Source organism: Mytilus edulis, chromosome 13 (genome assembly GCF_963676685.1).
Source record: "Mytilus edulis chromosome 13, xbMytEdul2.2, whole genome shotgun sequence".
NCBI classification, from domain to species: Eukaryota; Metazoa; Mollusca; class Bivalvia; order Mytilida; family Mytilidae; genus Mytilus; species Mytilus edulis.
The window spans coordinates 2549668-2563396 of NC_092356.1; the positions used below are offsets into that span (position 1 = coordinate 2549668).

General features: G+C 30.7%; 1 protein-coding gene across 1 annotated transcript; it reads left to right on the forward strand.

Moving 5' to 3' along the window:
- Positions 1–8030: 8030 nt before the first annotated feature.
- LOC139501930 (amphoterin-induced protein 1-like) lies at positions 8031–8516 on the forward strand. Its single transcript, XM_071291232.1, has one exon. The coding sequence runs from the start codon at positions 8031–8033 to the stop codon at positions 8514–8516; it is 486 nt and encodes a 161-aa protein (XP_071147333.1).
- Positions 8517–13729: the final 5213 nt, after the last annotated feature.

The window sequence follows — 13729 nt, forward strand, 5'->3', positions numbered from 1 at the left end:
TATCAACACGAGACACCAATATAATCCCAAGAGCTCTGCTCGAGGTATTATATTGGTTGAGGGTTGATACGGTATGTGATATTGAAAAAGCCATATCATATACACTTTATTATATACATATAACTCAAGATGATTTTTTATGTGACATGACGTCATACAGATAAGGAGGTTTGAAATGACGTCATACAGATTATAGGTTTGACATGATGTCATACAGATTAGGGATTTGACAAAGACTTTGCAACAGTGGTTGCAATCGATGACGTGACGTCATACAGATTAAAGGTGTGATAAAGCTTTTGCAACCGTGCTGATATCGAAATCGTCACGAATGGCTGATACAGCACGCTTGCCAATATTTGTATTACACATACAATTTATGTGTATTTACTACTAAGTATATAATAAACAAATTTAATAATACTTTTAGATATTTGGATGATATTTTGGCTCTCAATAATGACGACTTCAGTATTTATACTAAAGAAATTTATCCTGTTGAACTTACTTTAAATAAAGCTAATACTAACAATGACCACTGTCCTTTCCTTGATATCTATATCATTAACGGAAAGCTGAATACTAAAATTTATGATAAAAGAGATGATTTCTCATTTCCTATCGTTAATTATTTATTTTTAGATGGTGACGTTCCCTTGTCACCATCTTACGGTGTTTATATATCTCAACGTGTAAGATTAGCTCGTGTATGTAACAATGTTTTAGATTTTGACGAGAGATATTTATGTATTACTGAAAAAATTATTACACCAGGGTTTTCGATATCAAAAACTAGTCAAAACATTTACTAATTTTTATCATCGATATAAAGACATCATTCGTAAATATAGCTCAACATACAGACTTCTTATACGTTCGGGTATTTCACATCCAATATTTTATGAAAATATTCTTTATAAACATTTAAATATACGTATTAAGGAGAGATATGCATGATATAGTTACGATACTGTTGTCAGGTCATTAAAAATTGCATATTTTGGCGTTAATATTGATTCACCTATAAGGTTTTGCATCGGAACTAAACACAATTATTTAAAAAAAAAACAGTTGGCATAACACGGGTTATTTTCTTCTAATATATGTTATGATGGTATGATACTAAACCCCAAACAAGAAGGATTGTGCCTGATATTCATATGATGAAGATAATCTTTCAGTAAACAGTTTAATTGAAGTCTGGAGCTGGCATGTCAGTTAGCTGCTAGAAGTCTGATGTTACTTATGTATTATTGTCATTTTGTTTATTTTCTTTGGTTACATCTTCTGACATCAGACTCTTGGATTTGGTTCTTCTTGTAAAGCGGTAGCTAAAAGTTTATGTTTGTTACAGATTTCGTTTTCTGAAAATGGAGTCAGTTGGAATGTTGGTGAATTGGGGATTTCTTTTTTCAGAACCTCAAAGTAAAATTTACGTCAAACAATGATAATATTATTAGCAGCTTTATCGGCCGGGACAAAAACAAATTCTTTTAGTTTATGTTTGATATGAGAAATAGGTTTATTGTGGTTATTGTTAATAGTAAAATGTTCTTTAGAATGTTGAATACGTATATCAAGAGTCCCAAGATTTTTTGTCATTTTTTTCCCGTTTTATCCATTTCACACAGTAAGTATGGAGTGAGTCGTGTATGATATTACGACACTCATTTCAATTAATAATTGACGGGGGACGATATGTAGGTCCTTTACTGAGGAATGATTTTAACTCTCGGTCTTGAACGATGTTAAGATCTCCTGTTATAACATGGGAAATGGGTCCATAAATATATTTGGAATTATTACAATTACATGAAGTAGGTGTATTTTCACTGATATTAACATCTTTACACAATTGACTATAATTAAACACCAATTTCCGGGTAGATTTCTTGTAAATATAACAAATAAGAGGTAGTTCAGTATTGTCATAATATCCAGGAATTTGTTCTTTAACACAATCATGACAATGGTCGTTAAATATACCGGCAATATTTACAAAATCAAAACCTTTATTGACATACTTTATTTTAATATAATGTTGAATGGATATATTGACCTTTCCACATATTTCTCGAAGAGACACGAAATTATAAACTTGTTTTGTTAGATAGAGGAGATGTCTGTTTAGGAACATAGACTTTTTGATTTAAAAAGTAAAATCACAAAAATACTGAACTTAGAGGAAGATCAATTGGGAAAGTCAATAATCACATGGCAAAATCAAATAACAAAACGCATCAGAAACGAATGGACAAAAACTGTCATATTCCTGACTTGGTACAGGCATTTTCAAATGTAGAACATGGTGGATTAAACCTGGTTCAATAGCGCTAACCCTTTCACTTTAATGACAGTCTCATCAATTTCCGATATTTTTACATTGATGCGTTAAATAAACAAACAAAATAAATATAATAGTCAAAATATGGGTACATCAGTCATCATCGTTTAACAATTTTAAAAGGAACAATTTAACAGAACACAAAAACATCTACTATCTACGAACACATTTATTGATTTGAGTGTCTGACGTCAGAAAATGTTATACGTCACATAAATTTGTCGTTCAATGTGCGTACAAACAATTTTAAAATTTTCATGGGAATGTTAGCATGCAGGGTTAAAAAATCAAAAGTATGTAAGAATAAATTTAAGAAATAGACCGAGATTTAAACTAGTCAAAAAGTTATATATAGAATTTATAAGAATCCAAAAATAGTTAATTCCACTACGCGATTGAATGATTTTGACGTTTGTGGTCCAACGTATATTGTAAAACATAATAGAAATATATCATAATGACATATAATAGAACAATATCATATTGACGGGATCTTTTAAAGTACAGAGTCACTTAATAAGAACAAAAAAAATACAAAAAGTTGCAAATACAATACAAACCACAAAAAAATGAAAGCAAATACAAACACATTGACGAATCGATAAGTACCGAGCCACGTGAAACTTAAATTTAAACAATTCTATTCCAAAATGCAAAAAGATAATCTTAGTGATTTCAAAAGAGTTTGTTAACAATGATTGGGCACACTATGAAGCTACTGTAGGAATTGAACATTTCCGTGGATTACAAGCGAGAATTATTGTTATAAACCTGGAAAATATAACAAAAACAGAAATACCGCAATGTGTTCTTCATCTTCAAATGATGTCATTGGACGACAACGATCATAATCGCAAAACAGACACATTAAAGTAAATTAACATATTCTGGAAATGTTTAGATCAAGCAATGACGACAGTGTCGTTAGGCTTTTTTCAATTGAGTTATTCAACAAATGTTTTTTCATTGTACAAATGCGTTGTCAGTCTAAAGGGTATGCAAATAAAGTAAACATTAAAAACCTGCACGGTGGTACTATAGATATGATTACCACTATATTAACGACGGGAATAAAAGAAACCAGTGACATTGAACTACGACTAGATATAGCTTGCAGGTATGAGCAACAATTTTACCTTAACAAAAATGTATTTGAAAATCTTATAACAGACGATCATATGACCATGATGACTGTGTAAAATATCATTATCGGTAAACGCTTATATATACATGTATTTTTATAAAAAAAACCACTATAAAATTGAAATGGCGTTTTAAGTCAAATACATGAGTTTGACATTTTATGAGGTGACATCCCACAAGAGTTTGTGAACACATTATCGAGATTATTTAACCTGTTTATTCAAATTAACACAAAAGTCATAATTTTGAAATAGTTATCAAAGGTACCAGTATTATAATTTAGTACGCCAGATGCGCGTTGAAGTTGAAGAGCACTGAGGATCCAAAATTCCAAAAAGTTGTGCCAAGTACGGCTAAGGTAATCTTTCCCTGGAATAAGAAAATCCTTAGTTTTTCGAAAAATTATATGGGACACTATTACACTTAAAGTACGCTAAAGGACACCCCAGTTCAAACACGTCGTGAAATAAATAATGCCCTTCATCAGGAATGGTTGCTGCTACGTCAGCATCAAATTAGTCGACTTATAGCAGGAATCAGAAGACGTTAAGAGGCGGTTATCCGTTTGAATGGAGGCTGGGCACAAAGTTCTTATTCTTTGGCGTATAACGATCAGCCATGATGTGAAAAATCATCTTAAGATGAATTTTGACATGTCTGACATTGTAAAGTTCGACTACAGTAAAAGTTATTAAATCCTTTTTTTTCATACATTCTTTGTTCGTTTTAATGCTAGTGTTATCATCAACCATGTTTCAATATTTTTTTACAAATATTTTATCATATTCCATCCAAAATAAGAGGCTAATTTTTTAAGTTTAAAAAAAATCAAGGTGTTTTCCATGTGTATAGATTGCAGTGTATAACTATTTGATCACATTATTTCTATCTAAAAATAAATTATTTACCTGACATCTTCTTAGCCTGTTATAGGGATTGGTCTGAAACAGATTTTCCCGTTATATGTTCTTTCGTTTCCATTTAATTTACACGTATCTATAACGCCAAACCACTGCCTTGTAACTTTCTTTTAAATATCAAGGTTCAATAAATACAGTGAAAATTAAAAACTAATGTATATTAGAAAATTGTTTACACACACGGCGAATAAGGTTGTAATTAGATCTTGTCTTTGTTTCAGATAAATCTGTCATATTATTTAAATGTTTTAACATGGGCAGTAGTTCATAACGATTCGCTATGTAATGTTGATTACATTGAATAAAACTACCTTAGAGTTTGGATAAAAACAAAAGAAGTCTCTGATTAATGAGCTATGTCAAATTGATTATTCTTGTCTTTTGTCTTACTAATGTGCTCTATCCATATCCCTTTCTGTTTAATTTTGTTAATATAGTCATTTGTTTTCATAATCATGATAATGATTAAGGTTATAACACAATGTTGACAGCTGTACCCCCATTTCTTACTTTTTTCACCTTTTAATTCTGTTTGCTTTGTTTACACATCATTTCAATATGCTTGAAATTTATACAACTGTCATACAAATGAGAGATTTCGATAACTATAAAACCAGCCTTAATAAAGACAACAGTAGTATACCGCTGTTCGAAATTCATATATCGATTGAGAAAAAAACCATTTCCTGGTAACAAACTAAACCTGAGAGAAACACATCAAATATAAGAGGAGAACTACGACACAAGAGAAACATAACATTAAAATGTAACACACACATAAACGAACTATAATATTACAATGGCCATTTTTCTGACTTGACTCAATCCACCTTTTTCCATATACCTGTATCAAATCAGGAATATGACATTTGTTATCGATTCCTTTGATGTATTGATTTTGTCATTTGGGATTTTCCGTTTTGAATTTTCTTCAACGTTTGGTATTTTTGTTATTTTAGTTTTTGAGCATTTCCCTAAATTTCAGCCAATTTTGAAGTGTTAAAATTTTTATGATATGTCTGTCAAAACTTTGATTTTACAAATAATCTAATGAATAATGTAAAATGTAGCTACAAACGTTTTGTCTCAGGGACAATTAAATCGTACATGTACTTTGTAAAATACATCACTTCGTTTCAAATAAAAAAATTCTCTGAATGCCTTTGATGGATTTCAATTTTTCTTCATCATATGCACATTTCGACTAAAATGTCTCTTCAGTGATACTCGAGTCTAAAATATTTAGATTTCCAAAACTTATAAAAAAAAAAACAAAAAAAAAACGGACATTACATGAAACCAAAGCCAGCACTTTGAAGACTCAGCAATATACCGTTGTTTGTAAGGACACTTATGTAGTTAAGGTATCCAAAACGGTAATGGAAGATCCAGTTATTCATCTTTGGCTGTAAAGATATTCTAACACGTATAAGTAACTAAAGAAATGAATCAGGACTGCCATTGTTAAATATTGTCACAATTTCACCAAAGCTAAATGATACATATACGTAACAGCACTGCAAAAGTCCTCTTTTTTAGGGAACTGTTTAAAAAAGCAATAAGTGGTACCGAAACAAAATGAAGAACATTGCAAACTTAGATCATTGGTGTCTTACGTAGTCAACAATTCTTATCGTCTGTGAGGCTCCTTGTGTGCCATGCTGTCTTAAATCCAAAACCCGATTAGTGCGGAAAAGACGAAATAATTCAAAAATTCTGGTACCATGCTAAACCGTGTTTAAAATCATAATCCGAAAATAACGCCATGACAAAACAGATAAATGCAAAACGACAACCACCTGAGCCTTACTGTAGTTATTGTGTTTCATGATGAGTTGACATGTTTGACCGATATTCATTTAAAGAAGCTGTCAAAAATTAAAAAAATATCAAGTATGTCGTCAGTTATCTCAAAATAAAAAAAATCGTCCATGCATAGTTTTACGTTTACACCTTCGAATTATCGTTTTACACTATTTTGACGAAATAACATATTTTTACATTGAATTTATTAAACCTTCATTAAAGTAAATAATTACTGTAATCATTTAAAACAATCATATTAAATCTGCATTTTTTCTTTTTTCTTACATTTTATCAGTGAGTATTAAGATGAAAACGAGAATGTCAACACCGATTGTTCCAAATTCCAATAGCAATTATTTGGTTTTGTTATGCTACTTGATTCATGAAATTTACGGAAGGGACATTTTAACACTGGACTGTATTTTGTCTGATAGAGTTTGTGTTTTTCAACCGATAGTCACACCATTTGTTGTAAAAAAAACTTTTTTTTTAGTGGTACAATCCAAAGGGTTTTAAGGTAAAGGCCAAAGGTATGAGGGGATTATCCGCTTTAATGAACCATGTTTAAATTGAAATGTATTTTTGGTAAAACTGAAAACATATTAACGGCACCATCTTTTTCTGCGCCACATGTGCATTCTTATTTTGCCATGCATAGTGATTTTTAATTTCATCTCTGACTTCACATAGTGGAAATATTAGGTCTACATTTACTAGTAAAAACCCGCCGCCTGTTGTATGCCCCTAAGCATATTGCAATTGGTAAGTTTGTGTTACACTATAACTTTAAGTTTACAAATTAATATTTGACACTATGCTTAGCTCTCTCATTTTTTTCATATAATTCGATCAAAGATAGCACGATATTTTCTTTTATTCCTTCTCATGGGGTTGCGGATGATGATCTCTAGCCAAAATGAGACCATACCGTGACTCTGCATGTCTGTTGTATATGTAGCATTGTGTTATATTGTTTAGCAAGAAAACAAAAATATCAGCAACATACGATTGGAATCTATTTGATATGAAACAGTTGTACTCTAGCTGATAAAGTGTATCTGTGTGCACTAATTTACATCGCGTTTGTTTTGGCGGTACAACAAATAGGGCGAGACAATGCTCCAGCTTCCACCTATCTGGTCAAATACGACCTCCTGTTACCGGATCTTGTCCAGGGACGGCTTAATAAACCGGAAATTAAAAGTAAAATAGTAGAAATTTAAACTGCATTGTCGCTGAATAGTTGAACATCAAATTGACGAATAAAACAGAAATAAAGTAATTCGTATTACCATTGAGACATCCGAAGTGAAAATCAACAGACATCGCAGAAACATGTCTCATTGGCAAGCAAAATATTCATATGCGATCAATTGTATTCTTTCTGTTCTATTTTTTCTCACCTGTTGTAATCATTCTGAACTTAAAGTATACACATTTGTTCTTAAGGTTAAAAAGAAGTCATTTATCGTTTTGATAGCAAATATCGTATCGACAGAAAGTATTACATGTTTGTTTTTTGTAGTCTTAATTTTGTTTGAACTGTACAATAAGTAGCTCGGGAAATTGTAATGGTTATCTAAACCGAATTTCTTTTGAGTGTGTTCATATTTTGTAAAACAATTGTTTTATTGTTTACTTCATCAATAAGAAACTTGAGTTATATGTTAATATCAAACTTTACTATTTGTTTTGTAATGTTTTGTATGACTGGTTATATTTGTGTTTGAATACAATTTTAAACTTTTGAAAACACATTATTTTTTTTTATTATCTAACAGTGATATTCAGAATGTTTCATGAAAGATTTTTGCGAAATGATTTTCTGTCAGTTTTTATTGTTTCTTTGGATTATAGGTATCAGTCTTTGTGTGTTACCGAATCATTGTGATGTTGCATTAACTAAAGAGGACGTTAGATGTAACTGCAGCTCAAAGGACTTAACACATATAACAACAGATTGTCCATCAAACACAACAGATTTAGATTTGTCTGATAATAATCTGGAAATTATATCAAAGAAAGCTTTCACTAAATTTACACAGCTAAGATATCTGGATTTAGGTAATTGTCATGTGACATCAATCGACCAATCAGCATTTGATAATTTAACACATTTAAAAGAACTGAGTTTATTAAATAATCCAATGAAAACTTTCGTAGGGAATATATTTGCACCACTAGGTAAACTGCAAGTGCTTCATATATCCTATGACTTACTGTCAAAGTATCCAAGAGAATCGTGGTCGGATGTTTTACATTTAACAAAGGTGTTTACTTATGGTGGATCGTCAAATGGGTAATTTCGGAGATATTTTCTGTCATGAAATTCTAGAGTACTTATATTGTGAGATTACAATTTATGTTTTACGCAACTATTCGTTTCATGCCTTTGCAAAGACGCCATTAAAATATCTAGAGATAAAAGGCAAATTAATGAAGATAGAAAAAGATACTTTTTCACCATTAGAATTTTACTGTAGTCTTGTTATTCCAAATGCACGTTTCCTAAAAAACTATCAAATACTTTACCAGCTTTGCACGTGTTTAAAAATCGACAGATGGTTGAACTAAATTAAAACAATAATTTAAGAGTGCATGGTGCAGTCGTTATAACAAGTGATTTTTTTTTACAAATATCGGTAAAATTTGCATAAAAGATGTTATCTGTAGCCTTCAATGGCTTTAGAATGATAAACGCCGACGCCATTCAGAAGATGAAATACAAACATTGTCTTGAGAGTTTAAACTTAAGTAACAATGATTTTGATTTTCACCAGCTTTTAACAATATGGTTTTTCAATTTGTTTACACATCTGAGGAGGTTAGACATGTCGGATAACAACAATCAATTTAATTAGAATAAAGTTAAGATAGATGGAATAAAACATACACGTGATAAAAGTGATCTATCTGATAACAAATCCTTTAACATTAGTCCTCCATTTTATCCTTCAGATATTGTATTATGGTTTCCTTCGAAACTTGAAATCCTGAATATATCTTCTATCAAGGTAGTAGGGAACCCAATCAACAGCCTTACATTGAAAGGAATCAAAGACCTGCAAATACTTGATTTAGCATACTCCTCATTGTTTGACTGCAATTACACAATAAATAGACTTCAGAACGTGGATATACTTAATATTTCACATTTCAGATGCGGACTTTTAAACCACAACCTTCTTAAATATGCCGTCAATTTAAAACAGTTGATAATAGAAAGCTCTTGACTTAGTATCGGTCTATATGATGATCACCGCAGTAAAATCTTATCAGGACTCAAACGTTTGCAGTATATAGACTTTTCAAGAAATGCATTTGAAGACCGATTAAGAATTTCAACATTTAAAAGTCAACTTGATAGTTTGAAATCTTTGATACTTGAAGGAAATTTATTCACAAGTATTCCAGTTAAGCTGAAAGACTTTAAACGACTTAGTCATCTTAACCTGAGAATCAACAAGATGGCGTATTTAACTACACAGGAAATTGACGCCATTGACGTGCTTTTTGTAAAATGTAATAGAACAATGACAGTCTTATTAGAGGGAAATCATGTTGTCTGATCTTGTGCTTCATTAAATTTTATAGAATGGTTATTTACTACTAAAGTAAAACTTGACAGCAATGGTAGTTATTCGTGTGTCGGAAACGATGGAAATATTACAACCACAAATGCAATTTGCAATCACTTGCGAATTTTTAGAATTAGATGTATAACGTCAATATGGGATATTTTTTCTGCAACTTTATTTAGTGTGCTTCTTATATTAATTCTATTTGGATATCGTTACAAATTGCACCTACAATACTTTTGTTTATTTATCGGAATGGCCAATCCACTTTTCCGGAAGTCAAAAGAAGAAGCACTTAAATATGATGCATATGTAGCTTATTGCGATGGCGACTATACATGAGTATATGGACCTTTGCGCTTATTTCTCGATGACAGAAGAAATTATAAACTTCTTTTGTTAGATAGAGGTGATGTCCTTCTGGTGAACAAAGGCTGTTTGCTTTAAACAATTCAATTCCCAAATGCAAAAAGATAGTTTTAATGATTTGAAAAGAGTTTGTTAACAATGATTGGGCATACAATAAAGCTACTACTGGAATTGAACATTTCCTGAGATTACATCAAGAATAATTGTTATAAACCTGAAAAATATAACAAAAACAGAAATACCGCAATGTGTTCTTCAGATGATGTCATTAGACGCAAACGATCAAATTCGTAAAAAAGACACATTAAATAAGAATATTATTGTTTGGAAATGTCTAGATCAAGCAATGAATCGTTATTGAGGACCAGTGTCGTCAACAGTTTTCTTTTCAATCGAAACAATTCAAAACTTTTATAACTAAAATTTTACATTGCACAATTGCTTTAAATTTGTCAGTCAGAAACATATGTAGTTATAGTAAAATATCAAAAAACGTACACGGTCATAATGGAAACATGATGAACACTATGTTCATCAAAGGAATGAACAAAACTATATTCGAATCATACTAGCTATGCTCTTCGGTATATGGAACAATTTAACCATATCAAAACATGTATCACAAAATGTATTTGTACAAGGTATGCTAGTATAGGTGACACGTCGTTGTCGATAAAGTGCTTATATACAATTGTTTAAAGATGTCGAGATCATATTAACCAGTTCAATAAAATTATCATAATTTTAAAAACGTAAACCTTGAATAAACTTACTATTGATGCAATATCTATTTTTTTGCTCTTATCGTATATACTTCGTCTTGAAAATTAGGTCTTTCTAATTAAGGTATCTTTTTAGAAATACTTAGAATACAGCCCATTTGAAAAGATACACTTTTATCAATATATCTCTTAATTAATTAGTTGTTAATGTTTATATTATGGAAAAATGTATCAGATCATTTTACACGACAGACATGCTTTATTGTAAAATACAAAACATATGCTTCTGTTTATATAGATTAAGCATTTTAAAAGGACGTTACTTCATTGCATACAATATTAGCTCAATAGAATAGGTGAAGTTAAACGCGTTTCTTTGTATTTAACCTATTCAAACACTACTTCCATATATAACTTGTAAATCATTACTTTATATATCAGGTTATAAAATACTAACAACTAAAATACAGGTTAAAATGAATGCCACCATTTCTATACACTCATACATGGAATTCATTCCATTTTAAGATCTTTTCTGTATTAAAAAAATGTATCTACATAATCTCGCATTATATCTCAATTGTTTATAAAAACACCGACATAGCTAGATAATACAATTAATTATTTAATTACTACAGAACTACAATTTGATATTAATTAGTTTTGTAGTGTTCACTGTCATTAATAAATGTTGGTTAAGTCATACAAATCTTATCTTGAATTTCATACAAATTCTTTCTTAATTTTGGGAACTCGTTTGTTTTCTCTTATTTTTTAGTGTAAATTCACATTGCGATAAGACGTGTCACGGTACTTGTCTATCCCAAATTCATGTATTTGGTTTTGATGTTATATATATATATATGTTATATTTGTTATTCTCGTTGGATTTTGTCTATTTATGTTACATTTTAGTGTTATGTCGTTGTTCTCCTCTTATATTTTATGCGTTTCCCTCTGTTTTAGTTTGTTACCCCGTTTTTGTTTTTTGTCCATGGATTGATGAGTTTTGAACAGCGGTATACTACTGTTGCCTTTATTCAGAAATTCAAATGTGACGTCACTTTCTAGCGTAGCACTGGCTTTGGCTAACACGTTTGCAAAAGTATGAATTATTCTTAATAATAAGGCTGTTATTGTCCAAGGCGGATCACCCTGGCCGTATTAGTCACAACTTTTTTGACTTTTTGGTCCTCTGTTATCTTCAGCTGTGTGCTTGTTTTGGTTTTCAAACTTTTTTCTTCTTAACGTCTTGTGTAGACGTGGCGCGCGTCTGGCGTATTAAATTTTTAACCTGGTACTTTTTTTTGCAATTATTCGTTTGTTTCTCTGCCCTATATTTTCTCTCATTAATTTGTATTGTAGTCCTGTCATGTAATATTGTTATTGCAGTGTTATAATTACATGTAACATTGCCATTAAAGCGGGAGGTTTGGCATACCACAAAACCAGGTTTAACCCACCATTTTCTTCTTAAAATGCCCTGTACCAAGTCAAGAAAATGGCCACTGTTGTATTATAGTTCGTGTATTTGCTTTACATTTTAGTGTTGTGTTTCTGTTGTTTCGTAGTTCTCTTATATTTGATACGTTTCCCTCAGTTTAAGTCTGTAACCCGGATTTTTTTTTCTTTATCGATTTATGAATTTCGAACAATGGTATACTACTGTTGCCTTTATTTATGTCCAGTGTGATAGTAGCTTTCCCTTAAATTTACCACCAGAATAGGATTTAGTTCTTTTCAATCTATAATTTCAAAGCCATCATTGTTGTTATTTGCCCGGACGCAACTAAACAGTGAGACAATATAGTATACACGTAGTTCGCTATAAACCTTTATAAAAGCTTTCATAGATCAACATTTTGGTTTAGAAGTTTGTCTTTTCCTTTGGAAGACTTATAACAAATAGGATATTACACCTTAGACTTTATCGAGATGTACGAACACATCAATATCAATTTTAATAGATTTATTTTGAAACTCAGTAAGTATATCTTTGGAATTGTTTTATTTTGGTAACAATAATTTATATTATTTTTTGTGTTATTTTCTATTCGATAACTTTTATATTTGAATTTTTTAAGTAGCAATACATTTTAGTAACTGGTTACATAATCACATCATGACGAATGATAGTCTGAAAGGATATAAAAAGTAAAATAAAAAAAATACTGAACTTAGTGGAAAATCATATCGAAAAGTGCATAATCACATGGCAAAATTAAATAACAAACTCATCAAAAACGAATGGACAAGAACTGTTATATTCCTGACATGGTACAGGCATTTTCAAATGTAGAAAAAGGTGGATTAAACCTGGTTTGATAGCGCTAACCCTCTCACTTTGATGACAGTCTCATCAAATTCCGTTATATTTACAATGATGCGTGAACTAAACAGGCATATTAAATAAAATAGTCAAAATATGGTTACAGCAGTACTCATCGTGTAACTATTTTAAAGGAAACAATTTAACAGAACACAAACACATTCATTGATACGCGTGTCTGACATCAGAAAATTTTATACGTCAAATATATTTGTCATTATAAATCACTTTAATTTAAAATACTGTATAATAATACAAAAAAGTAAGCATCATACAGACTTTTGACTGTTTTGGATCATACTAAAAGTAAACATTCTTATGTGAAATGATCGGATAAACTTGCTTTTTTGATTAGTATATAACTAAGTACATCAAAGTTGTGAAATCTAAAATTTCATTTTCCTTAGGGATTGATGATTCTCAATTTAAGGACATCCCAAACTTTCAACGTTCCCAAAGAAGTATAAATATATACATATAAATACTTTGGATAATTAAGCTGGTCTGTAACAATAACA